The 25040-nt window shown below is 41.9% G+C and overlaps 1 protein-coding gene across 1 annotated transcript in view; it reads right to left on the bottom strand.

Moving 5' to 3' along the window:
* LOC124034386 (E3 ubiquitin-protein ligase DTX1-like) overlaps window positions 1–9367 on the bottom strand; it is a 51363-nt gene extending 41996 nt beyond the window's left edge. Inside the window, exon 1 of the mRNA XM_046347515.1 lies at window positions 8697–9367. Within this exon, the coding sequence (XP_046203471.1) occupies window positions 8697–8955 (259 nt within the window). The 5' untranslated portion in view covers window positions 8956–9367. The remainder of the gene's footprint in view (window positions 1–8696) is intronic.
* Window positions 9368–25040: the final 15673 nt, after the last annotated feature.

Here is a 25040-nt window from a genome sequence, read left to right as displayed (position 1 = left end):
GCTCCTCCAAGCACCCTTCTTATAGCCTTTTGCATGCTAAACAATAATGGGTGTGCCTTAACTAAAACTCCTTTCAAATACGAGAGGGTAAAAGTGCTTTCGTGAGTTCATTTGGGAGCATCCTGTAGCTTGTGATTCATCAAATCTACTCATCTCAGCTTTGGATGTAATGACGGTAAATCATGACACTAGTGTTAAAATGAAGGTAGGAACATTCTCTCTCACTCAACAGTCTTAACACTGACATGGTCTTATCTAACCAGTGCATAGAATATCTGCTCAAAATAACCCCATTGTGTCAATCCACAACACACCTGCCTTGACAGGGAGGGCATCACACACACCAACTCCAGTAACGTTTTAATTTCACACAGTGACGCCTGACGGCCAACTCATACCTGACCTGTAGCACGTACATAGCAGGAATCCTTCACAGAACTCCCTTCCACACATCACTGAAACGACCCACACACACACACACGTAAAAAAAAAACACACACATTGCTGCCCCCCCAACACACCTGCAGTACACTCTCAGCAAGATGCTGTCGACAGCAATAGAACCAAGACCGCAGTGACTGCCGGTTGTCATCTACACATAAAAATGGAAAGTGATGGCTTTCATTTTCTGTCTCTCTTTTTTCCACCACAGGCAGTGTAGTAATCACAAACACGGTTTTAATTAGTCAACGAGGAGCGTGAGCACAGAGAAAGCAGGTCAGAGGAGAGCAGGTTCTCACGCCTACAATACCGAAACAAACAGGGAGTAGAAACAATGCACGACACTGGCCATAGCAATGGAATGGAGCCGCTCTGATTGACTACACACTAGAATGTCAGACCAGCAACCCACAATATAGCCTACTGTAAATCTCACTCAGTAGCAGAAAAGTTATTAACTAAAGGCTACAGTGTTTCTGAAGAATATTGTGTTTATAAACAATTTATCTAAAAGGGTACATATACTCTATATATATATATAAAAAGGATTTGGAGACATGCGCAGGAATACACCCAAAACAAACATGTATACAAAACACTGGGATGTACCCAAACAGAAGAGCAAGGGTAAACCTCGTAGAACGACACGTAAAACACAATGCACAAAACAAGCAGTACAGGCTGCGACAACACATACGTACTCACACGACCAACGGACATGTGAACAATAATCCACAGCCCAACGGGGAAACAAAGGGCACATTTATACAAACGCAATCAGTGAGGAATTGGAACCTGGTGTGCGTAATGACACAGTTCAGTGCAGCCTAGAAGGCTGGTGACGTTAACCTCCGGAACTGGTAAAGAGAATGAGCAGCAGTACCAGGGGGATCCGTGACACAAAAGATTAGGAATAGCTCTCTAATATTGAATTCAACCCCATTTTGCTCTCAGAGCAACCTCAAATCTACGGGGCATGAATTCCACAATGTGACTAAAGAGTTCCACAGGAATGCTGGCCCATGTTGACTCCAACACTTTCCACAGTTATGTCAAGTTGGCTAGATGTTTTTTGGGTGGTGGACCATTCTTGATACACATCGGAAAATGTTGAGCGTGAAAAACCCATCAGCGTTGCTGTTCTTGACACACTCAAACCGGTGCGCATGGCACTTACCACCATACCCCCGTTCAAAGGCACTTAAATCGTCACTCTCTGAATGGCACACATACACAATCCACGTCTCAATTGTCTCAAGGCTTAAAAATCCTTGTTTAAACTGTCTCCTCCCCTTCATCTATACTGATTGAAGTGGATTTAACAAGTGACATCAATAAGGGATTATTGCTTTCACCTGGATTCACCTGGTCAGTCTGTCATGGAAAGAGCAGGTGTTCCTAATGTTCTATACACTCAGTGGTACAGTATGCACATTCTATAATGTCTTTATAGTCATAGCATAACATGAAGTAGTCACAGGTTCAACATGTTGATTAGTCATAAGCTGCTGTGGAGTTTCAAGCGTGTTGATTTCCATGCTAAAATAACATAGCACATTCATGTCTCATGGGATGAAATTACAAACAACAGTGTTTGTGTGTCTAATGTCATGTTCTGCATATGTAACACTCATGTAGTGTTCCGTGACAGTGTGTGATGCATAGATGGGGTTACTGGCTTCTCTACATTGGCTTTCCATCATCAGGAGAAAGAGAGAAATGGTGGAGATGCAGCACTGAGGTTATGCATGGCAGTGTGAACCCTTTCAGACTGGCAAGTGTCAGGGAGAGTGTTAGGGTATGATAGCGTTGGCTGATAAGCTCCTGTGTTGTACTATGGGAGTTAGTGGAGTGAAAGGGGATCAGTCCACAGCAGTGTTTAGGGTTTCAAACACCCCTCTGGGAAGGTAAATGGATCGATCCACGTTGGATATGAACTAACCCATTTCCAGCCTCCAGACAGGTATTCTTCCACACACACACACACGCGGATGCACTTATGCAGGCACAAGTTGGTAAATATTTTTTTTTACACTTCACCACAGACTGGTATCTTCTCTTCACAAGCCAGCACAGAACTGAGATCTGTGTAATCCCTGTGTTTAAAATGTCAGTAGCATGTAGATGTGCCTGGCAGGCTCATAGAGAGAGGGGCCCTGCTGCACAGGCTGTGGTGTGTGCTGCTGCCGCCATGCTTCACTGATTACAGGGAGAAGAAGAGTTAAAATAGAGCTGCTGCCGTCTCATTAGGGTAGTATGGGCTATGGGTTTGGTGTGTGTAGGTCTATGGTCTGGATCCTACCCATTGGCGGTCTGGGTTTGCCCAAAGCCACAGGAGACTGTCCATATCCCGGACAGCGTGAAGAGAGAGAACACACCACCCAAATGACAGAGCACTCACACTCAACCTGGCACACCATGGACACACAAGCATAACACAACACTGCTGTTTCCAGCCTCTAGCTCCATCCACAGCTCCAGTAGACAGAATCCCCACTGGCATATAAACCACGGTCTTCCCAAGGAAGAATACGAGGCCCTACAGCAGTCTGATTGATTGTGGTTTTGCACCTGTCCTTCACATAGCAAACATCCACTGTAAACAAATGTATTGAAAGCCATAAACAGAGCTGAGGCTACGGTTTCATGTAAATGGTGGCAGTGCATCAATATGGCATTGCCTCTCACCAGGGCCCTATATGAAGACAGATCAATAGGGCAGCCATAGCTTGAGGAGCCTATCACAGTTTTTAGGAGGAGGAGAGGGTGTCCAGGATGTCGTCCGTCTGCACCTTTTGTGACAGTTTTATCCCAGCCGAGGGGGAAGGTAACACGGAGAATGCCACAATGAGGAGCGATAAACGTCAGGCCCAGCGCCATGGTAATGGCTGACAAACGGTTGGCTGGTTCCTCTCTCTATCTCAGCCACCCAGTCCTAGACACGTGCAGCTCTCTGTTATACTCTATAAGCGGGCACAATGACAGGAAGAGCAAAAAGAAAATCGCCCACGGCACTTCTTTAGGCAGGTTTGACAGGCAGCCATGCTAAGTTACTGCCTCTGTCACATTCACACCAGCTAATATGATTTCAATCCACATAGCAAAACATTATTGTTAGCCAATCCTGTGTAACCCTAGTGAGGTGATATTTTATGAAAAAGGAATAGACTGCACTAGCTGGTATGGGACACAGGGGAACTACTACTTCAAGGTCTCAGAGCAAGTGACGTAACCGACTAAGCTAGCCGTTTCGCATCCGTTACATACTGACTATTTATTGGATAACTCTATCCTCTATTTCTAAGAATATCTCTATCTACTAACTAGGTAGAGTGAAATGTCGCTTTGCTCATCATAAATGATTGATAGGTTTGTCACCACTGTGAGTACAATAAGATGAACCATGAAAATACCACATCAAAACCTAACATGAAAACGATTTATTGTTCACAATTTTTTTTTACAGAAAATATAATTTGTCTTTTTTTTATGGCGATGGAGAGAGTGGCGATTAGAGCAGTTGCTTGCTCCCTTGACTAATGCTCCGCTGTCTCAGCAAGGTCATGACATTAAAACTGTAGCATAGAAGAGGATGGAATAGAAGTGGAACTGACAGCGTTTTCGAAACATGAAATCGTATTAAAAATCCATTCATATACACCCCCAGGAAGAACATAACACTTTTTAAAAACATTTTCTGACAAGCGAGCCCTTTTTCACAAACTCATAGAATGTTTGGGAATAATGTAGATTAAGGCATTTGTGAAAATTCTATAGCGATATAGAGTGGGAAAATGGCTGTGTGTTTGGACAATTTATAGACACAGAAACAAATAAAACCTAAACAACATGTCTTGTCCAGGCCCGGAGTCTACACAGACCGGTGCGCCATAGCCAATCAGAGCTCAACAGACCTTTATGCAAATAACTATTTGCCACACGGGCCTGCCATCATTCACTTTAAACTGGACTGTGTGTTTACAGGCAGTAACAAAAGCGCGACTTTAGATCACTAGAACAAACGCATTCGCCGTGAATGGATTTCTGCAAATATGTAAATACCATGGGAGTCCTCTTAGATTTGGGAACTTCAAAATTGCACTGTTAAACGATGGGGAATAAAATGCTTGTCCCAACCCACATTTGGACAACTGACTGGGAACTTGCCTGCCCGCCCATTTGAAGCATGCCAAATACGTTTGATTGACAACTAAGGGTGCGTTCGTAAATTGCCTCCAGTGTGCTTTGAGTCGTTCGTAAATTCAGAGCGTTGTCAAATTGTCTTGTTTGTAAATTCTGCACGCATAATTCTGCAAAAATATCCTCCGTGTACAACGTAAAACACCAAATAATGCATGCAGAGCAGAATTAGGCCGATACCCACTAATTATCAAAATCCAGAAAAGAGCCGTTAAATTCTACAACCACCTAAAAGGAAGCGATTCACAAACCTTCCATAACAAAGCCATCACCTACAGAGAGATGAACCTGGAGAAGAGTCCCCTAAGCAAGCTGGTCCTGGGGCTCTGTTCACAAACACAAACACACCCTACAGAGCCCCAGGGCAACAGCACAATTAGACCCAACCAAATCATGAGAAAACAAAAAGATAATTACTTAACACATTGGAAAGAATTAACAAAAAAAACAGAGCAAACTAGAATGCTATTTGGCCCTACACAGAGAGTACACAGCGGCAGAATACCTGACCACTGTGACTGACCCAAAATTAAGGAAAGCTTTGACTATGTACAGACTCAGTGAGCATAGCCTTGCTATTGAGAAAGGCCGCCATAGGCAGACATGGCTCTCAAGAGAAGACAGGCTATGTGCTCACTGCCCACAAAATGAGGTGGAAACTGAGCTGCACTTCCTAACCTCCTGCCCAATGTATGCCCATATTAGAGACATATTTCCCCCAGATTACACAGATCCACAAAGAATTCGAAAACAAATCCAATTTTGAAAAACTCCCATATCTTTTGGGTGAAATTCCAGTGTGCCATCACAGCAGCAAGATTTGTGACCTGTTGCCACGAGAAAAGGGCAACCAGTGAAGAACAAACACCATTGTAAATACAACCCATATTTATGCTTATTCATTTTATCTTGTGTCCTTTAACTATTTGTACATTATATATATATATATATATATATATATATATATATATAATATGACATTTGTAATGTCTAATGTTTTTAAACTTCTGTATGTGTAATGTTTACTGTTAATTTTTTGTTGTTTTTCACTTTATATATTCACTTTGTATGTTGTCTACCTCACTCGCTTTGGCAATGTTAACACATGTTTCCCATGCCAATAAAGCCCTTGAATTGAATTGAATTGAAATTCAGAGCGTTTCGCGCTCCGAGTGTTCAGAGTGCGCACTGCACTTTGACGCGGGACGCTCTGTCAGAGGAGTAGGGTTGATCCGAGCGTTCCTCCCAAAGGTAGTCAAGCTAACTAGCTAAAGTTGGCTAGCTTCCTAACTACTTCCAGACGCTAATGAGAGAACACCTAACTCTGACCATTTTACTCACCCTAGCAGAGCTAGTTCGGCTATTTACATGTTATCTAGAGCATTAGTGACTAACACTGCTGCTGGCAACAATTTAAAATCCGTCATATTCAGCGAGTGTTGCGCGTCTGTAAATTAATCAGTTATTATGCGCTCTCTGGCACACAGAGTGATCTGAAAACGGAGTAGATCGGCAGAGTGAATTTACGAACACAAGAGATATGCTGACTGGATAACAGTTGTTCATGTTCAGTATAGCTAGTTAGCTAGCAAAGCGATTCACATTTCTTGCTAGCTAACCAAATGACACCTGCATCTCTAGCTGTAGCCACAGAAACAAGATATGAGGGGGAAAAGTCGGGTCACTCAACCACTCCTCCAATGACATTTAATTAATGGGACCCCATGAGTCAATACATGTTAGGATCACCTATGACAGTGATTATAGCTGTGAGTCTTTCTGGGTAAGTCAAACCTGGATTGTACAATATTTGCCCGCTATTTTTTAATTTTTTATTCTTCAAGCTCTGTCATGTTGGTTGTTGATCATTGCTAGACAGCCATTTAAGTGTTGCCAGAGATTTTCAAGACGATTTAAATCAAAACTGTAACAAGGCCACTCAGGAAGATTCAATGTCGTCTTGGTGCGTAACTCCAGTGGATATCTGGCCTTGTGTTTAGGTGATTGTACTGCTGAAAGGTGGATTTGTCTCCCAGTGTATGTTGGAAAGAAGATTGAACCAGGTTTTCCTCTATGACTTTGCATGTGCTTAGCTCTATTCCTTTTCTTCCTAAAAAACTTCCTAGTCCTTGCTGATGACAAGCATACCCATAACATGATGCATCCACCACCATGCTTCAAAATATGAAGAGTGGTACTCAGTGATGTGTTATATTTGCCCAAAACATAATGCTTTGTATTCAGGACAAAAGTTAAGTTCTTTGCCACATTCTTAGCAATATTACTTTAGTGCCTTATTGCAAACAGGATGCATGTTTTGGAATATTTTTATTCTGTACATGCTTCCTTCTTTTCACTCTGTCATTTAGGTTAGTATTGTGGAGTAACAACAATGTTGTTCATCCATCCTCGCAGCAATTTAACTCTAACTGGTTTCAAATCACCATTGGTCTCCTGAGCAATTTCTTTTCTCTCCATTAACTAAGTTAGGAAAGATGTAAGATTTTATGTATGATAAAAAAAATTACAATGCAAAACATCCACATACAAGCGACAACATACAGATGCACACAAACATCCACAACATCACCCATGCCCAGACCACCTGCTCACACCATCTCCAGCGCCCGTATCACTCTCCGCCACATGGCCTCAAACTGCACCATTTTGTTCCTCTCCGTCGCCCACATACTTTCAACATTTAGATAATAAAGCATTTGACCTTTCCATTGTGTTAACTGTAAATCTACCAATCCGCCAATGTTAAGTATATAGGTTTTTTCAAGATGCCAAGAAAAGTATTTGTCAAACCCATTGGGTAGCTCACTGCACCCTCATATGCCATGTCTTGAAATATGCATACAGACAGATTAAAATTATATTTACATTGTACTACTTCTGACAGCCAACTTTCTAACTCAGCCCATAACTTCTGGATTTTATAGCATTCCTAGAAGGCATGCATTATTGTGTCATTATTCGTTTTATACTTCCGTTGTGCTGTAGAATTTGAATTGTGTAAATTCTATACATTAGTTTATACTGGATTAAGCGTACATGAAATTACATAACTGTAATTTCATTAGTTATGTTCCAACATTCCCTCCAATATCAGTTATTTTAAAGTTTTGGTTCCAGTAGCTTATATTTTTCTCAAAGAGTTTCAGTTGGAAAGGCTCTCTGCAATGTTTTCTATATAAATATATATCATACCTACCATATTAATATATTTTCTGAATCAAATAGGGTTCCCTCAAGATTACTCTGATGTCCAAAAGATTCAAATCGAAATGTCTTAATATGAAACTTAAGTTGCATGTATTTGAAAATATCTACAATGGTCAGTCCAAAATAGCTTTTTAAATCTGTCATGGAAATAAATTAATTTCCTTTTACCAAAGGAATGTTCAATGTCTTCTTTAAAAAAATGTTACCCATCTACCAGTAGGTGTCCTTCTTTGCAAGGTATTGGAAAACCACCCTGGTCTTTGTCGTTTAATCTGTGCGTGAAAGTCACTGCTCGACTGAGGGACCTTACAGATCATCGTGTGTGAGGGGGTCCAGAGATGGGGTAGTCATTCAAAAATATTGTTTGTTAGAGTTAGTCCATGCAAATTATTGTCTGACTTGTTAAGCACATTTTTACTCCTGAAGTTATTTAGGCTTGCCATAACAAAGTGGTTGAATCGTTATTGGCTCAAGACTCTTCAGCTTTTCATTTTTTATTAATTTGTATAAATTTCTAAAACCATAATTCCACTGACTTTATAGAGTATTGTGTGTAGATCAGTAACACAATACCTGCATGCAATCAATTTTAAATTCAGGATGTAACAGCAAAATATGGAAAAAGTCAAGGGGTGTGAATACTTTCTGAAGGCACTGTAAATAATATGTACTGCATGCTGTGGCATGGACTGCACCTTTTACATTGTTCATCTATTCAACCATTGAAATTCATAAATAATAATAATAGGAAATAGCTATCATTGTCTGTAACCCCTGTATGTATCACATGATGATGAACTACACAGTGGTTCTTGAATGGTTCTTACCTGTGTCCTGTCTGAACTGGTGCATGGACTGCAGGTCTATGACGTAAGGGGCAAGTTGGGCATCCACCTGTCCAAGGACCACAGTCCCCTGCGCATCCCCCTTCAGTACGTTCTCTATGTGGTGGCAAGTTGTCACGTTGTAGGGCCGCCAGCGCCCATGTTCATTCAGCCACTCCCACACCACCACCCGGGCCAGGTTCTGAGGGGGGTACCCCAGCCCGTTGACTGACACCAGCACCCCAGAGCCTGGCCGTGCCATTGTCCCACTATGGTAATCGTGGTTCAGCCACTCCTACTAAAGCACAAGACCACTGCTACCCAGCAGGTCACCAGAGATGCCCACACATTTCTTCTTTTTTAAAACAACAATTACAACTGTGAGGTCAGCAGTCACTCTGATAGTTCTCAGTCAAGTTGTGTTGTTTCCAGGGCACAGGTCCGGTGGAGTCTTCAAATTCACTCCAGAAACTCACTGTCTTACTGAAGGGGTTTTCTTCACAGCAGTTGACTTCTTCTTTGATCAGCGTCTTTTTAAAATGCCAAAAGCAGCAAGGCTCCCTCCTCTTGTGGCATGATGTGTTTGAAGTGGCTGAAGATGTTGATGAGCTTTGCAAAAGTATACAGCCGGAGCAGTCTCAGAAAACCCCAGCAGAATGAACATGGGATATACTCTAAATCAGACAGGAGACAGGAAAGTACATGTGATACCAACCAGATTGAAAATGCACAATGGTAGAATTGGTCCTGAGTTTATTTTTAAACTAAAGGGGAAAAATGGCAACAATAACCATAAACAGATTACCATTTAAATTCATTCATAGGATACCATCAACCCTTGCAATGTTATTACCCCATAATAAGCATGCTGCTGCAGGAGCATACATTCTTTGCGTAGTGATTTCTAAGTAGTATGGTGACACAATTTCTATTGTGAGCATATTTATCACCTGCAGGGTTTCACAAACTCGGTCCTGGGGCCTCATGGGTGGAAGTTTTGGTTTTTGCCCGAGCACACGTCAAACTCATTCCACGGAGGATCGGGTGTCTGCGGATTTTCGCTCCTCTCCTGTAATTGATTGATGAATAAGGAACTCCCCTCACCTGGTTGTCTAGGTCTTAATTCAAGGCAAAACCAAAAGACACAAAGCCCTCCATGGAATGAGTTTGACACCCCTCCTCTAGCACTACACAACTGCTTTAAATAATCAACTCACTATCTATTTTTTTCTCTAGCACTACACAGCTGCTTTAAATAATCAACTCACCATCCATTTTTTTCTCTAGCACTACACAGCTGCTTTAAATAATCAACTCACTATCCATTTTTTTCTCTAGCACTACACAGCTGCTTTAAATAATCAACTCACTATCAATTTTTTTCTCTAGCACTACACAGCTGATTCAAATAATCAACTCATCATCAAAATTAGATTATCTGAATCAGCTGTGAAGTGCTAGGGCAAAAACCAAAACGTTCACGCCTGGGAGGCCCCAGGACCAAGTTTTTGGAAACCCTGATCAAAGGCAAGGTAGGGATGATTGGAGTCAATCATGCCATGGATGTAGCCTACACAAAGCAAAACCATAGGCCTGGGGATGAAGATTGTAATACCATGTCTTGGCAATACTGGACAATCATGATCCACACACTTCCCATCGCGTAGAAGGGGTGGGGGTGGTTTGGGATTTAATTACTTCAGTTTATTTATTCATAATTTACAATTATGTGCACGATATTCCTCAATGGTATACAATATGACCGAGATCTCTACACCGACATGTTGCATTCCTGTTCACCTTTCAAACGTCTGTGAATATAATTATAGCCTAATACAAAACATAGTACTGAGATCTTAATTCTAAATAAATAAAAATATAGGCTATAGACGTCAAAGCACAATTTTCACCGGACTCGATAAACCATTGTAATTATCGAGGTTAATTGTTCTAATCCAGTGGAGTTTGCATTGACATATTCATGCAAAAATAAACACAGGTGCAAAATCAAATCATAGGTTGTGATCTAGGCTATAACGCAGGCATACTTACAAATGTTGTCTTCTATTATGCAGGACAGACGCGTTATTCAAGCCTGTAATATTTCCTTCCTTAAAATTACAAATAAAAATGCATTTCTGATTATAGATACCCTCATAATCAAGCAGAGCCTCGTTATTTCCAATTATTTGCTATGTTTTGTTTTTTTGCATCTGGGTTTATCGAAACTCCGACAGTCCGCTATGGATAAACAATAAAACGCATGCCCCAATTACAATCATCCGAACGTTAGAGGTGCAGAACCATTCTTGCTGTAGGACTGTTCTGGTGTTTTCCCCTTTGATGTATTAAATTAATTCGCTTACACACTGAACATGCAAAGTGGTCCAAAATTACTCACACGAGCACCTGTAATGGAAATCTCTACGGTCCTCTTGGCTACGCGCGTAATCGCGTAGAGTTGTGGAAAATTCAGAGGATGTTGCGTCGCTGAAGTGAAAATGAGACGACGGTGAACAGTCTATTCTAAAAACCGCAACATATTGGTAACATGTAAAGGAATTAAATCAACTATATAAGCCTATTTATTCAACACATTTTTAAAATCATTGCATGAAATGGGTCATCTTCAACGCTTTGATCTGAGGGCTTCCGGTGAATTTCATTAGGCTATATACGGTAGACCCAAGCCGACAATGGGAGAAAAGCCTACATGGTGTGCACATAACAGCACACTGGACTGTTGCTCCACAACCCTCAGTAGCATCGTTGTGGGAAGCGACACAAGAGACAAGATAGGATATAGGCTATAGAGAGATAGGCCTAACAGAAAGACCAGTCTCGCGGCAGCGGATACTTCCACGTATGACTTGAGTTATGAATTTGACATTATTATAGTGTAGCGAACCGTGTCTAGGTAAGCCTGTTACGACCTCCCCTCAATACTTATTGAAGCAGCCGTTTGCAAAGATTGCTACATTGGTGGGATGGGGCCACCAGAGAGGTGTGTACACGTGAGTGAATTTGTATAGTGCAGTGTGAGGGACTTGGTCTAGGACAAATCCCAAATTGAGCCCTATGTACTTGTAGAGATTTGACTGTGTCCCAGAGTGCTGAAATAGGATCAGTTTTGCCTTTAAGGTCATACTTAATAAGGTTAGGCAATAGGTACAGGAGGGGACCTGATCCTAGATCAGCACTTGTGGTAAAGTTGCCTTCCATTCTCTCTCTCTCTCTCTCTTATATATATATACTGCTCAAAAAAATAAAGGGAACACTAAAATAACACATCCTAGATCTGAATGAATTAAATATTCTTATTAAATACTTTTTTCTTTACATAGTTGAATGTGCTGACAACAAAATCACACAAATTATCAATGGAAATCACACAAATTATCAATTATCAATCAAATTTATCAACCCATGGAGGTCTGGATTTGGACTCACACTCAAAATTAAAGTGGAAAACCACACTACAGGCTGATTCAACTTTGATGTAATGTCCTTAAAACAAGTCAAAATGAGGCTCCGTAGTGTGTGTGGCCTCCACGTGCCTGTATGACCTCCCTACAACGCCTGGGCATGCTCCTGATGAGGTGGCGGATGGTCTACTGAGGGATCTCCTCCCAGACCTGGACTAAAGCATCCGCCAACTCCTGGACAGTGTGGTGCAACGTGGCGTTGGTGGATGGAGATGATGATGATGATGTCCCAGATGTGCTCAATTGGATTCAGGTCTGGGGAACGGGCGGGCCAGTCCATAGCATCAATGCCTTCCTCTTGCAGGAACTGCTGACACATTCCAGCCACATGAGGTCTAGCATTGTCTTTCATTCGGAGGAACCCAGGGCCAACCACACCAGCATATGGTCTCACAAGGGGTCTGAGGATCTAATCTCTGTACCTAATGGCAGTCAGGCTACCTCTGGCGAGCACATGGAGGGCTGTGCGGCCCCCCAAAGAAATGCCACCCCACACCATGACTGACCCACCGCCAAACCGGTCATGCTGGAGGATGTTGCAGGCAGCAGAACGTTCTCCACGGCGTCTCCAGACTCTGTCACATCTGTCACATGTGCTTAGGGTGAACCTGCTTTCATCTGTGAGGAGCACAGGGCACCAATCTTGGTGTTCTCTGGCAAATACCAAATGTTACATTGTGTTGTTTAAGTGTTCCTTTTATTTTTTTGAGCAGTATATATATATATATATATAGTGTAACCTACTACAGTCTGCACTAAGAGGTCTGGACCTCTATGTCAGGAGGTAGTCCTGTACTTGTTCTGTAACTCCATAGTTACATGGTTCAAGCCCTGCTCTGCCTGTATCTCCTCAATCACTACGCCTATTTGTTCTATCCCTGTATGCTTTAGTCTTTTGATATAAATATTTGGCGTTGACAGTCTGTACTAATAGTATAGTGCCATCTTCTGTCTAGATATGGAAATGTAGGCTATAGGTAAGAAATGCAATTATGCCCACAATTGTATTCATCCCATAAGCTGTCTCTCCGCATCTTTCAACCTATGATACAATATGAGTCCCTTCTCTGCCTATAAATAATACATAGAAAATGCAGTAGATCTAATAGATGAGCCAGCCCTTTTCTTTTGTAACATAAATAATGCAAACAGTAAACATGTCGTCATCCTCCACTAATGATATTTTAGGTAATTACTATTAGCTCCCACCTTGGCCCAATCAGTGTAATTTTGCAAATGCCAGATCACTATAACAAGATGCGTAATTCACCCAGTTTTCATCAAAAATCGGGCCCGTACTGTCTGAGATATCGCGTGTGACGAACGTACTGACAGATTCACAGTCCATTCCCAATTTCATCGTGGGGGACAATAAAATACTGAATTGAGGTATTTGAGGTACAGTTGAAGTTGGAAGTTTACATACACTTAGGTTGGAGTCATTAAAACTCGTTTTTCAACCACTCCACACATTTCTTGTTAACTAACTAACTATAGTTTTGGCAAGTCGGTTAATAATTAATGAATTTTTTCAACAATTGTTTACAGACAGATTATATCACTTAATTCACTGTATCACAATTCCAGTTTACATACACTAAGTTGACTGTGCCTTTAAACTGCTTGGAAAATTCCAGAAAATAATGTCATGGCTTTAGAAGCTTCTGATAGGGTAATTGACATAATTTGAGTCAATTAGAGGTGTACCTGTGGATGTATTTCAAGACCTACCTTCAAACTCAGTGCCTTTTTGCTTATCATGGGAAAATCAAAAGAAATCAGCCAAGACCTCAGAAAAACAATTGTAGACCTCCACAAGTCTGGTTTATCATTGGGAGCAATTTCCAAATGCCTGAAGGTACCACATTCATCTGTACAAACAATAGTACGCAAGTATAAACACCATGGGATTACGCAGCCATCATACTGCTCAGGAAGGACACGCGTCCTGTCTCCTAGAGATGAACGTACTTTGGTGCGAAAAGTGCAAATCAATCCCAGAACAACAGCAAAGGGCCCTGTGAAGATGCTGGAGGAAACAGGTACAAAAGTGTATATACAGTGCCTTGCGAAAGTATTCGGCCCCCTTGAACTTTGCGACCTTTTGCCACATTTCAGGCTTCAAACATAAGGATATAAAACTGTATTTTTTTGTGATGAATCAACAACAAGTGGGACACAATCATGAAGTGGAACAACATTTATTGGATATTTCAAACTTTTTAAACAAATCAAAAACTGAAAAATTGGGCGTCCTTCCAGTTCTCTGCTGCCAATGACTGGAACGAACTACAAAAATCTCTGAAACTGGAGACACTTATCTCCCTCACTAGCGTTAAGCACCAACTGTCAGAGCAGCTCACAGATTACTGCACCTGTACATAGCCGACCTATAATTTAGCCCAAACAACTACCTCTTTCCCTACTGTATTTAATTAATTTATTTATTTTGCTCCTTTGCACCCCATTATTTTTATTTCTACTTTGCACATTCTTCCATTGCAAATCTACCATTCCAGTGTTTTACTTGCTATATTGTATTTACTTTGCCACCATGGCCTTTTTTTGCCTTTACCTCCCTTCTCACCTCATTTGCTCACATCGTATATAGACTTGTTTATACTGTATTATTGACTGTATGTTTGTTTTACTCCATGTGTAACTCTGTGTCGTTGTATCTGTCGAACTGCTTTGCTTTATCTTGGCCAGGTCGCAATTGTAAATGAGAACTTGTTCTCAACTTGCCTACCTGGTTAAATAAAGGTAAAATAAAATAAAATAAAAATGAAAAGAAACTGCCATGTGTTGAAACGTAAGTAGTTAGTTTCATCTTGTTATTGATACCATGTCTTGTTTTAAGGTGTTTTGACTGATTTCATGTCAATGCTAATAAACATTGGAGACTAAATATAGTTTCCATGCTGTCAACAATCTAAGTCAACCATGTCTGTTTTGCCTCTTAGTTCCACACGCCTCAGTTTTGTTGCTAAACAACCAACCTGTCTATGTTGAGTCTTGTAACCAAATTGTGTTACAATACGAATATCCTTGATTGATTTATATGCATTTATGTGGCAGACCACACCTATGTGAAGGGTTTTTGGTCGATATGTTGCTTTTGGTACTAGTCTGGAAAATATTGCTTTGAGATACCTTTAGCCCTAGAACCACATATGGAGCGATTTCAGTGCCAACAGAAATGGTATTTGATATTTATAAATTGTATGAGGATATTGAATTTTCAATATAACATTTTAGAATGTTTAATTCACAAATTTAAACATTGAATTCATAAATTGAACTTTTATGATTTGAAACTGAATTGAATGCAAATCAAATTTACATTTGATTGAATATTCAAATTCAATATTCATATATTCAGTTTCAATATGGTAGATATTGCATTGTCTGTGTATGAAGTTTACAACTCATAATTTAAAGTTAATCAAAGTTTAATTTAATCAACTTCTCAGAACATTCCGATTCAGTTTCCAAATTCAGTGCTCTTTATTCAGATTCAAAACCAAAGACAACATCCTGGTACTTTTCCAGGTAGAAAAGGTAGAGGAGAACATATAGAATAAAACGCTCTCTGTGGTAAATAGAATATTCTTGTCGTTTCTGATACCAATGTGGCATGCTCAATTTATTTTCTTTCTATGAATTTGTCTCCAGTGTTTGAGTCGCTTTGGCTAAAAGCCATTATGACCCCATTCCTGAAAGCTAAGACTCTCTGGAGCATGGATGTGCCTTCTGTTCCCCTTTTTAATCTTACTCTTGTTACTGACTGGGTTCGAACCAGGTCTCCTGCCTGTCACAAGACAATGTTAGCGCACTTAGATAAAGCCCATAGGAATTAGTTCAAGAAGCTAACACAAGTCTTCAAGTCTCCAGCAAGGTTCATCGAACCACCTGGGTTGCATTTCACCCCCCCTTTGACTTCATACTCCGAGATCATGGCACCAATATAACTGACTGGGTTTTCGAAATCAGACCTAATGCACAACAATACACAAGCATAAGGATCTGTGCACCTCATTTAATGAGAGCGCAATATAGCTGGTTTGGTGGTCCATCCATGTGATGAGTAACCTCGTAATTACCAGACTGATTACCACGTGTAATGAACCATTCATGTAAGCTGGCGGGATCTGGCCGCTTGCGAGGCTATATGATGAGCAACCTCGTAATTACCAGACTGATTACCACGTGTAATGAACCATTCATGTAAGCTGGCGGGATCTGAGCCGCCAGACTGATTACCACGTGTAATGAACCATTCAGGCTATATGATGAGCAACCTCGTAATTACCAGACTGATTACCACGTGTAATGAACCATTCATGTAAGCTCGCGGGATCTGGCCGCTATATGATGAGCAACCTCGTAATTACCAGACTGCGTGTAATATATGATGAGCAACCTCGTAATTACCAGACTGATTACCACGTGTAATGAACCATTCATGTAAGCTCGCGGGATCTGGCCGCTTGCGAGGCTATATGATGAGCAACCTCGTAATTACCAGACTGATTACCACGTGTAATGAACCATTCATGTAAGCTCGCGGGATCTGGCGAGGCTATATGATGAGCTACCAGACTGATTACCACGTGTAATGAGGCTATATGATGAGCAACCTCGTAATTACCAGACTGATTACCACGTGTAATGAACCATTCATGTAAGCTGGCAGGGATCTGGCCGCTTGCGGGAGGCTATATGATGAGCAACCTCGTAATTACCAGACTGATTACCACGTGTAATGAACCATTCATGTAAGCTCTATATGATGAGCGGGATCTGGCCGCTTGCGCGAGGCTATATGAGGCTATATGATGAGCAACCTCGTAATTACCAGACTGATTACCACGTGTAATGAACCATTCATGTAGGCTATATGATGAGCAACCTCGTAATTACCAGACTGATTACCACGTGTAATGAACCATTCATGTAAGCTCGCGGGATCTGGCCGCTTGCGAGGCTATATGATGAGCAACCTCGTAATTACCAGACTGATTACCACGTGTAATGAACCATTCATGTAAGCTCGCGGGATCTGGCCGCTTGCGAGGCTATATGATGAGCAACCTCGTAATTACCAGACTGATTACCACGTGTAATGAACCATTCATGTAAGCTACCAGACTGATTACCACGTGGATCTGGCCGATCTTGCTATATGATGAGCTATACCAGATGATGAGCAACCTCTATATGATGAGTAATTACCAGAGACTGATTACCACGTGTAATGAACCTGATTCATGTAAGCTGGCGGGATCTCTGGCGAGGCTATATGATGAGCAACCTCGTAATTACCAGACTGATTACCACGTGTAATGAACCATTCATATGATGAGCTATATGATGAGCAACCTCGTAATTACCAGACTGATTACCACGTGTAATGAACCATTCATGTAAGCTCGCGGGATCTGGCCGCTTGCGAGGCTATATGATGAGCAACCATTCGTAATTACCAGACTGATTACCACGTGTAATGAACCATTCATGTAAGCTCGCGGGATCTGGCCGCTTGCTATATGATGGCTATATGATGAGCGGGATCTGGCTGCTTGCGAGGCTAATGATGAGCCTCGTAATTACCAGACTGATTACCACGTCGTAATGAACCATTCATGTAATGAACCATTGCGAGGCTACCAGACTGCGGGATCTGGCCGCGGGATCTGCGAGGCTATATGATGAGCAACCTCGTAATTACCAGACTGATTACCACGTGTAATGAACCATTCATGTAAGCTCGCGGGATCTGGCCGCTTGCGAGGCTATATGATGAGCAACCTTGGCTGAGATATGAAGACATGTTAGCTTGACTGACGGTGTTCTAACCCAGGTCTCCTATAAACCAGACAATGCTATTTTTAAAGTCTCAGTCAAGACACTCTTCACACGAGCGAGGTCACCGAACCACCTGCGGTACACTTCACCCCCCTTTGACCTCGTCCTTGAAGAGACCCATCCAAGTCACAGGACCAATGCCTAGGCTTTATCTCAACAGTCTAACACAGTTTTAATGCAGTCTGTTCCATATGACTACCCTTGCTGGAGACTTTAAACCAGGGGTGGACTGAGACCAAAAATCGGCGATGGCATTTCTAACACATTGGCCCATTATTTTCCTTAAGGCCCCCATTATTATTAGCCAGATAATTATCATTTTGCATAAAACATAGTTAGACAGGCCCACTGGGCTAAAAATGGACCACCCATTTGGCATTTGCCCAAAATGCCAGACAACCAGTCCACCCCAGCTTGAAACTAGACTGTCTAACACATCTTCAGGTCTCAGGCAAGGTTCTCATCACATAAGCATGGATCACCAAATCACGCAAGTAGACTTGTATCTGCACAGAAATTGTATTTGAATTGCATATATATATATATATATATACTTAGAGATGGTTGTTTATTTATTACATCTCTTGCCACTAGAGGACACTCGTTCTCTGCTTCACACATACACCAGGTTACTTGTGTTTCTGAGAGGAGGACCTCTGCTGGATGTAGAGCAGACTCCTGGAGAGAGGGAATGAGAATGAGAAGTAACTGAGAATGCATGCAGATGTCAAAGGTGGGATCTGAACCCAGGTCCCCAACGGTAGAAACCGTGAGTCTTAACCGTTAGCCCAATAGGAAATTCCCACTGGGTGACACTGATTTTGAAGTTGCAAGCAGGGCTATATCACGAGGTCATGAGCCCGACTCAACATCTGCTACATTCACCTCCCTTTGACCCAACCTCCTCCCCCCAAGAGAACGTTCCACAGTTGGGCACCATAGTCACGGTCGGGATCTGAATCTAGGTCTCCCATGGGATAAACCAAGGTCTTAATGGTTAGCCAATAATCATAACTGAACATTATGAGTTTTCATTTATACACAGAAAGAAGCTGTCCCACACTTTATTACCAATAAAAGATGCCGTCTTGCCATTTTGCCTTTGACCAAACCTACATGATTTGTAAAAGATCTACTTTAAAACATAGTACTTGTGTTGTAACAGTATCATGGCAGTGTGATAGTGTTCGTCTAATTTTACACACACCCAGTGTTACAATAGTTGCAAAAACACACTGTGTAATGAATTACCTGTTTCCTGTGGCAACACATCATTCAGAGCCCCACCTGTTTTGAGCCCCACCTGTTTAGCTAAAATAAAAAATATAAAAAATAAACATGATTATTTTTCCTGTTTTGCATGTTATTTTGACATTAATATGTATCACATATCAGTTTGAAAACAATGTAAGAAAAAAAAAAGTGAATGAAGTCGCATACAAACAAGGTCTCGTTTTTGCTTTTTCCCAAATAAGGCAGTTCCAAAATGCAGATGTTTCAGCCTAGCTCAGTGCTTTCTGTGGTGGTGGAGCAGTCAACGGAAAATACTGAGCGTAGGGGTTGGTAATGTTCTCTAGTTGCCCCGTGTTTGAAAATCGCCATGATCTCTAGTTGTGCAGTGACACTACTTCACTGCGGGGACACTACACGCAAAATCTACAATGATTTATTTCAGCTTTTATTTCTTTCATCACATTCCCAGTGGGTCAGAAGTTTACATACACCCAATTCGTATTTTGGAAGCATTGTCTTTAAATTTTTTACGTTTGGTCAAACGTTTCGGGTAGCCTTCCACAAGCTTCCCACAATAAGTTGGGTGAATTTTGGCCCATTCCTCCTGACAGAGCTGGTGTAACTGAGTCAGGTTTGTAGGCCTCCTTGCTCGCTTTTTCAGTTCTGCCCACAAATTTTCTATATGATTGAGGTCAGGGCTTTGTGATGGCCACTCCAATACCTTGACTTTGTTGTCCTTAAGCCATTTTGCCACAACTTTGGAAGTATGCTTGGGGTCATTGTCCATTTGGAAGACCCATTTGCGACCAAGCTTTAACTTCCTGACTGATGTCGCTTCAATATATCCACATAATTTTCCATCCTTATGGTGCCATCTTTTTTGTGCACCAGCCCCTCCTGCAGCAAAGCACCCCCACAACATGATGCTGCCACCCCCATGCTTCACGGTTGGGATTGTGTTCTTCGGCTTGCAAGCCTCCCATTCTTTCCTCCAAACATAACGATGGCCATTATGGCCAAACATTCTATTTTTGTTTCATCAGACTAGAGGACATTTAGCCATTACCTTGTGCGCTAGGAACCTTTGTCCACCTTGGCCATTCAATCTCAATGGATCCACACTCCTTAAATTATTTCACTGCATCTGAACTATTACCTGTTGTGCTATTGGATAATCCACCTTCCTATGCTGCTTCCATCCCCCTAGTGACCAACATCAGAATAGTATAATTGCTTTTTCTTTGTCGGACCCTGGTAATGTCCTTTGCATAAAATCATTCTTTCCAGTTGGTACTGCCTGGGTTCCCCAAGGAAAGGCTTTTGAGGTGGGTTTATGGAAAATCATTACCTGTGTGCCAGATGTGTTCCCCTTTCCCTGTAATCCTACATATATGTCACTGCCTTCAACCATTCATTATTCTCCACATCCCCATCCACAAAGGGAACGAGTAGGATTTGGAGAGCAATAAATACCCTGCATGTGTGTTTCCATGGTTGCGACTTTCTTGATTACCATAGTGTGTGTGTATGATGGTGTCCTCGACATCTGATGACTCTTTAGGTTCTGTGGCAGAACCCTCTGTTGGTTCTTCTGGCCTTTGGTCTCGGCCCTCTGACTGTGGTCTCCCATGTTTCTCCTCTGGCCCCTCCTCATCGGTGGATCTCAGCCTCTTTCCTCCTCTGTGTTCTAAAGCAGGATGGTTGCCAACCTGGGAGAAGCCTGGGATGGGAGAGATGGTGCCATCCGGATCTCTTGGATTGGTTCTGCTGCTTTCCTAGCGTGAGCGTGGAGAAAACTTACAACAGAAGTTAGTTCTTTCATGTACTCAAAATGGTCACACCATGTCTTAGTTATGTCTATCTGTCGGTCAGTCATAGGTCTCACCCCTGGGGTGTTCATTTGTCGTCTTGTTAACATTTCATAAGGTGTACACCCAATACCTTTGTTAAGGCTGCTGCACATTTTCACGAGGACAAGGGGCAAGCATTCCACCCAGCGCATTTTTGTGGAATGGCAGGCTTTTGCAAGCCCCCCTTTGATCATTTAATTAGCCCTCTCTGTAATCCTGTTACTCCACGGGTGATCGATGGACACAAACTTCTGGTCAACACCCATAATTTTGTCCACTTGGGCAACCACATCGCCTATGAGATGGGTCCCATTGTCTGCAGACATACCTCAGGCACTCCGAACCTGTGTATAATTTCCCTAACTAGCCATTTTGCAACTGTTCGCGCAATGCAGTTGGTGGTGGAAAATGTTTCCACCCACCTGGTGAACCTGTCAATTATCACCAGGCAGTTTCTCTTTCTGTCACGTTCTGACCTTTATTTCCTTTGTTTTGTCTTTATTTATTATGGTCAGGATGTGAGTTGGGGTGGGCAGTCTGTTTGTTTTTCTATGTTGGTTTTTGTGTTCGGCCTAGTATGGTTCTCAATCAGAGGCAGGTTTCGTTAGTTGTCTCTGATTGAGAATCATACTTAGGTAGCCTGGGTTTCACTTTTGAGTTGTGGGTGTTTGTTTCCGTGTGAGTGTTTGTTGCCACACTGTACTGTTTCGGTTTTCGTTGATGCACGTTATTTTGTTCTTGTGTTCTGTTGTTTTTCGTATTAAACATAATGGACACTTACCACGCTGCGCATTGGTCCTCAGAAGAGGAGGAGGAATGTTACACTTTCTTTCTTTTTGCTCTACCATTTTGGAGTGGGGAACTTCCCTGGTTGCAGTGGAGTTCCCTTGTCTACTTTATATAACAAACATGTCGCGCAACGATAAATGAACAGTTCAACATGTATATTTTTAACGTGCTGATTCAAATTTTGTCAAAGCCATTGGGCCGAAATATTCTCCTCCTCATATCCCCCCTTTGATGAATGGCTCAATCCATGAGCCAATCGGCATATATTAAAGATCATGGTTGATGGTAAACAGGGCATGCCAGACAAAAGATGTAGCCTTAAGCCAGACCTAGGACAGAGAGCACACCCTCTCTCCCTCCACACTTGGTGACTGAGAATATCAGCCTGCTGCCGTTTCTCAAGATCAGTAGTTTCAGTTGACACAAACGACAAAAAATAAAATGCATGTGTGTGACAACGGGAAGCAGCCATCTTGGCCACCTCATCAGCTATGCTGTTATCAATTCTAGCACAATCACAGCAACCTGTGTGTGCCTCAACCTTAACAGCAGCCAATGTGTTTTCACATAGCTTCAATCAACTGTTCAACATAAGGTCTGTTTTTAAATAGGTGTGCCTGTGGAATTAGTAAACCCTCTTGCTCTCTAAACCCCACTAGCAAGTAAGGGCCTTCCCTTCCCCAATTCACAAGATGTTGTCAGAGCTAATAAATATGCCTGTTGCGTGGATAAATGGTCTGGTAGGGGCCGTATAATATCACCTTCCACATCTACTACAGCTAATCCTACATGTTTCTTCCCTGTGCTTTGATCTATATAAGCAGAGCCATCAACAAACAGCACCATGTCAAGCAGAGGTTCATCAAACAATTATTTGTCCAGTACACATTCCTAGGCTGTCCCGATGTCCCTGTTATTATTACTGATGATTTGCTCAGAGAAGCCCAAACAACTTGTCCAGGGTTGTCTTAACAGGAACAGTGAACTCTAGTGTCTTATTAGAAATGGTAGGTCATGTCCTTAACATTCAGAGTAACCATTGGCTCTTCTCTTCCATCACTGAATTCATACTGAAGCAGGGGAGTCGGGTGCCTTCATTGTTGATTCTGAGGGAAATAAGAACTGTTGGTGTTGTGATTTCCCGTTGGCCATGGCTGTCCTCTGTCATGAACTTGTCCTCCTTGTCCATAGGGCATAAGTGGCCCCGGGGAACATTTCCAGCTGTGGCTGAGTTTCCTCTTCCTCTACCAGGCCCAAAGTTTCTTCTGGCCCTGTTGTAACCTCTTCCATTTTCCCCACTGCGAACTCACATGCCCCAACTGCCCACAGGTTCAGCATTGAGGGTTGTTCCATTCACAAAGTGCTCTGGCGGGCCTACCTCCTCTTCCAGTCCATGTTTATGGGTCACCATAATGTTGAGTGGTGAAAAGCACATACCCTGCAGGCACCAGGTTCACAGGTGTGACTGATGTGAATGTGTGGAAGCTGCAGGCTGTGGTTATGATGAGCCTGTAGAAACAACTTGAGCAGATGTCTAGGGTCTTCCAGTCTGTCCCTTTTTGTGGAGTGAGTTGCGGTGGCGAGGGAAACTCCCTCCAGGAACTGTGCCTCCTTTTTCTTCCAGCACCATCATTCCCATCACCGTTTCTGATACAAGGGCACTTCTCTTCATCCCCTTCTCCTTGTCTGAAATACCTCCTGGACTAAATCCAACCTAGTCTTGTTGAATGAACCAGCCATTGGATATCTATGTTCTCATACCATCTCTGTCCAAACATGCCGTTTCTTAAAAGGAAATGTAAATCCCACAACAGGAAACTTCTTTTGCATATATTCAACAGGCGTAACAGGCTTCATTGCTCCCATCTCCTCATTCTGGTTTGACTGTGCCATGGTGCTCTGGCTTTTTATTTAGATAGTCTGCGTGTAATGTGTTTTCCAATTTCTATAGGGTTATTCTAAAGTGGGTGTAAATATGTAGGAATATGCCTATATGAATTATTCTCTATCTCCTTTCAGTGTGTGTTAAACAACAGTGGGTGACACTGAAATCCTAATTCTACTCTCACTTACTCCAGGCTATGGTAAATAGTACATGGTTCTCCTAAACTTAAATATATTTCACACACAGGCCTCACATAGACAACCACATGCTAGACTTCAATTCCTAAGGGTAGAGTATCAGTAATATTTCATTCACCAGTTCCCCCTGGTGATACCGGCACAAAGAAATTTGCTATGAAAATCTCTACAGACCACCACTTCCTTGTAATAATTTGACTGGTATATTAGGGGTTGTAGGGTTGTACCTCTCCTATACTATCCTATGGTAGGAAAGTGTCACTAACAAATATGTTCAACCTGTTATTCAAATAACTTCCGTCCTACTCCTAACTTCTTATTCCACCATTGGCCATTACCTAATAAAAAAATCTTTACAGGCCTTTGCAGACATGGTGAGCATCTGTTTGGTTTTATTTGACAGTCAGCCGTGTAATGATAATGATGTAGGTGCCCTATGTTAGCCTTTCCTACCTATTATCTAACTTGAAAATAATATCAATAGTATTGTATCAGTTTGAACTCTATTTCATCCACTCTTCTCACATGCCCATAAAACACAACCTCCTATCTTCACCAATTCCACTTAAAAGGCTTCTTATCTCTCCTCCTACAAGTAATTATAGGTTGTATGTCAACTAATACAACATATGTTGAGGGTATTACTAGTTCCTTGGGGTGTAGGGTAATACACGTCCTATAGGAATTATCTTTATCAAACCTGCCTCTTCTTATACAATGTCAGAACTCCTTCCTGCTGTCTTCACTTCCAAAAATCCCTTTCTTATACTATTCCAATTTAATACCTTTATCTATACACTGTTCCTCATGCTCCTCCTTATCAAAAATAACCAATTCTCGATTCGTTCATCTCCGCACCCACTGCACATTTCACTCACACCAAACACATCAGGACAGACAGCATATTATTCCTATCTTCCAGGTGCCCCATAGGTTGTCGCCTGTTTCAGAACTTTCACGCTAGATAAAGCTTCTGATCCTAACTACTCTTGAGTACCCTTCTGGAAGTTACCCCAGCACCCCCAACACGCTAGAAGGCG

This window comes from Oncorhynchus gorbuscha, linkage group LG04, assembly GCF_021184085.1.
Source record: "Oncorhynchus gorbuscha isolate QuinsamMale2020 ecotype Even-year linkage group LG04, OgorEven_v1.0, whole genome shotgun sequence".
In the NCBI taxonomy this organism is placed as follows: Eukaryota; Metazoa; Chordata; class Actinopteri; order Salmoniformes; family Salmonidae; genus Oncorhynchus; species Oncorhynchus gorbuscha.
Note: the sequence above shows the minus strand (reverse complement) of the source record. Positions and strands in the feature narration are given on the sequence as shown.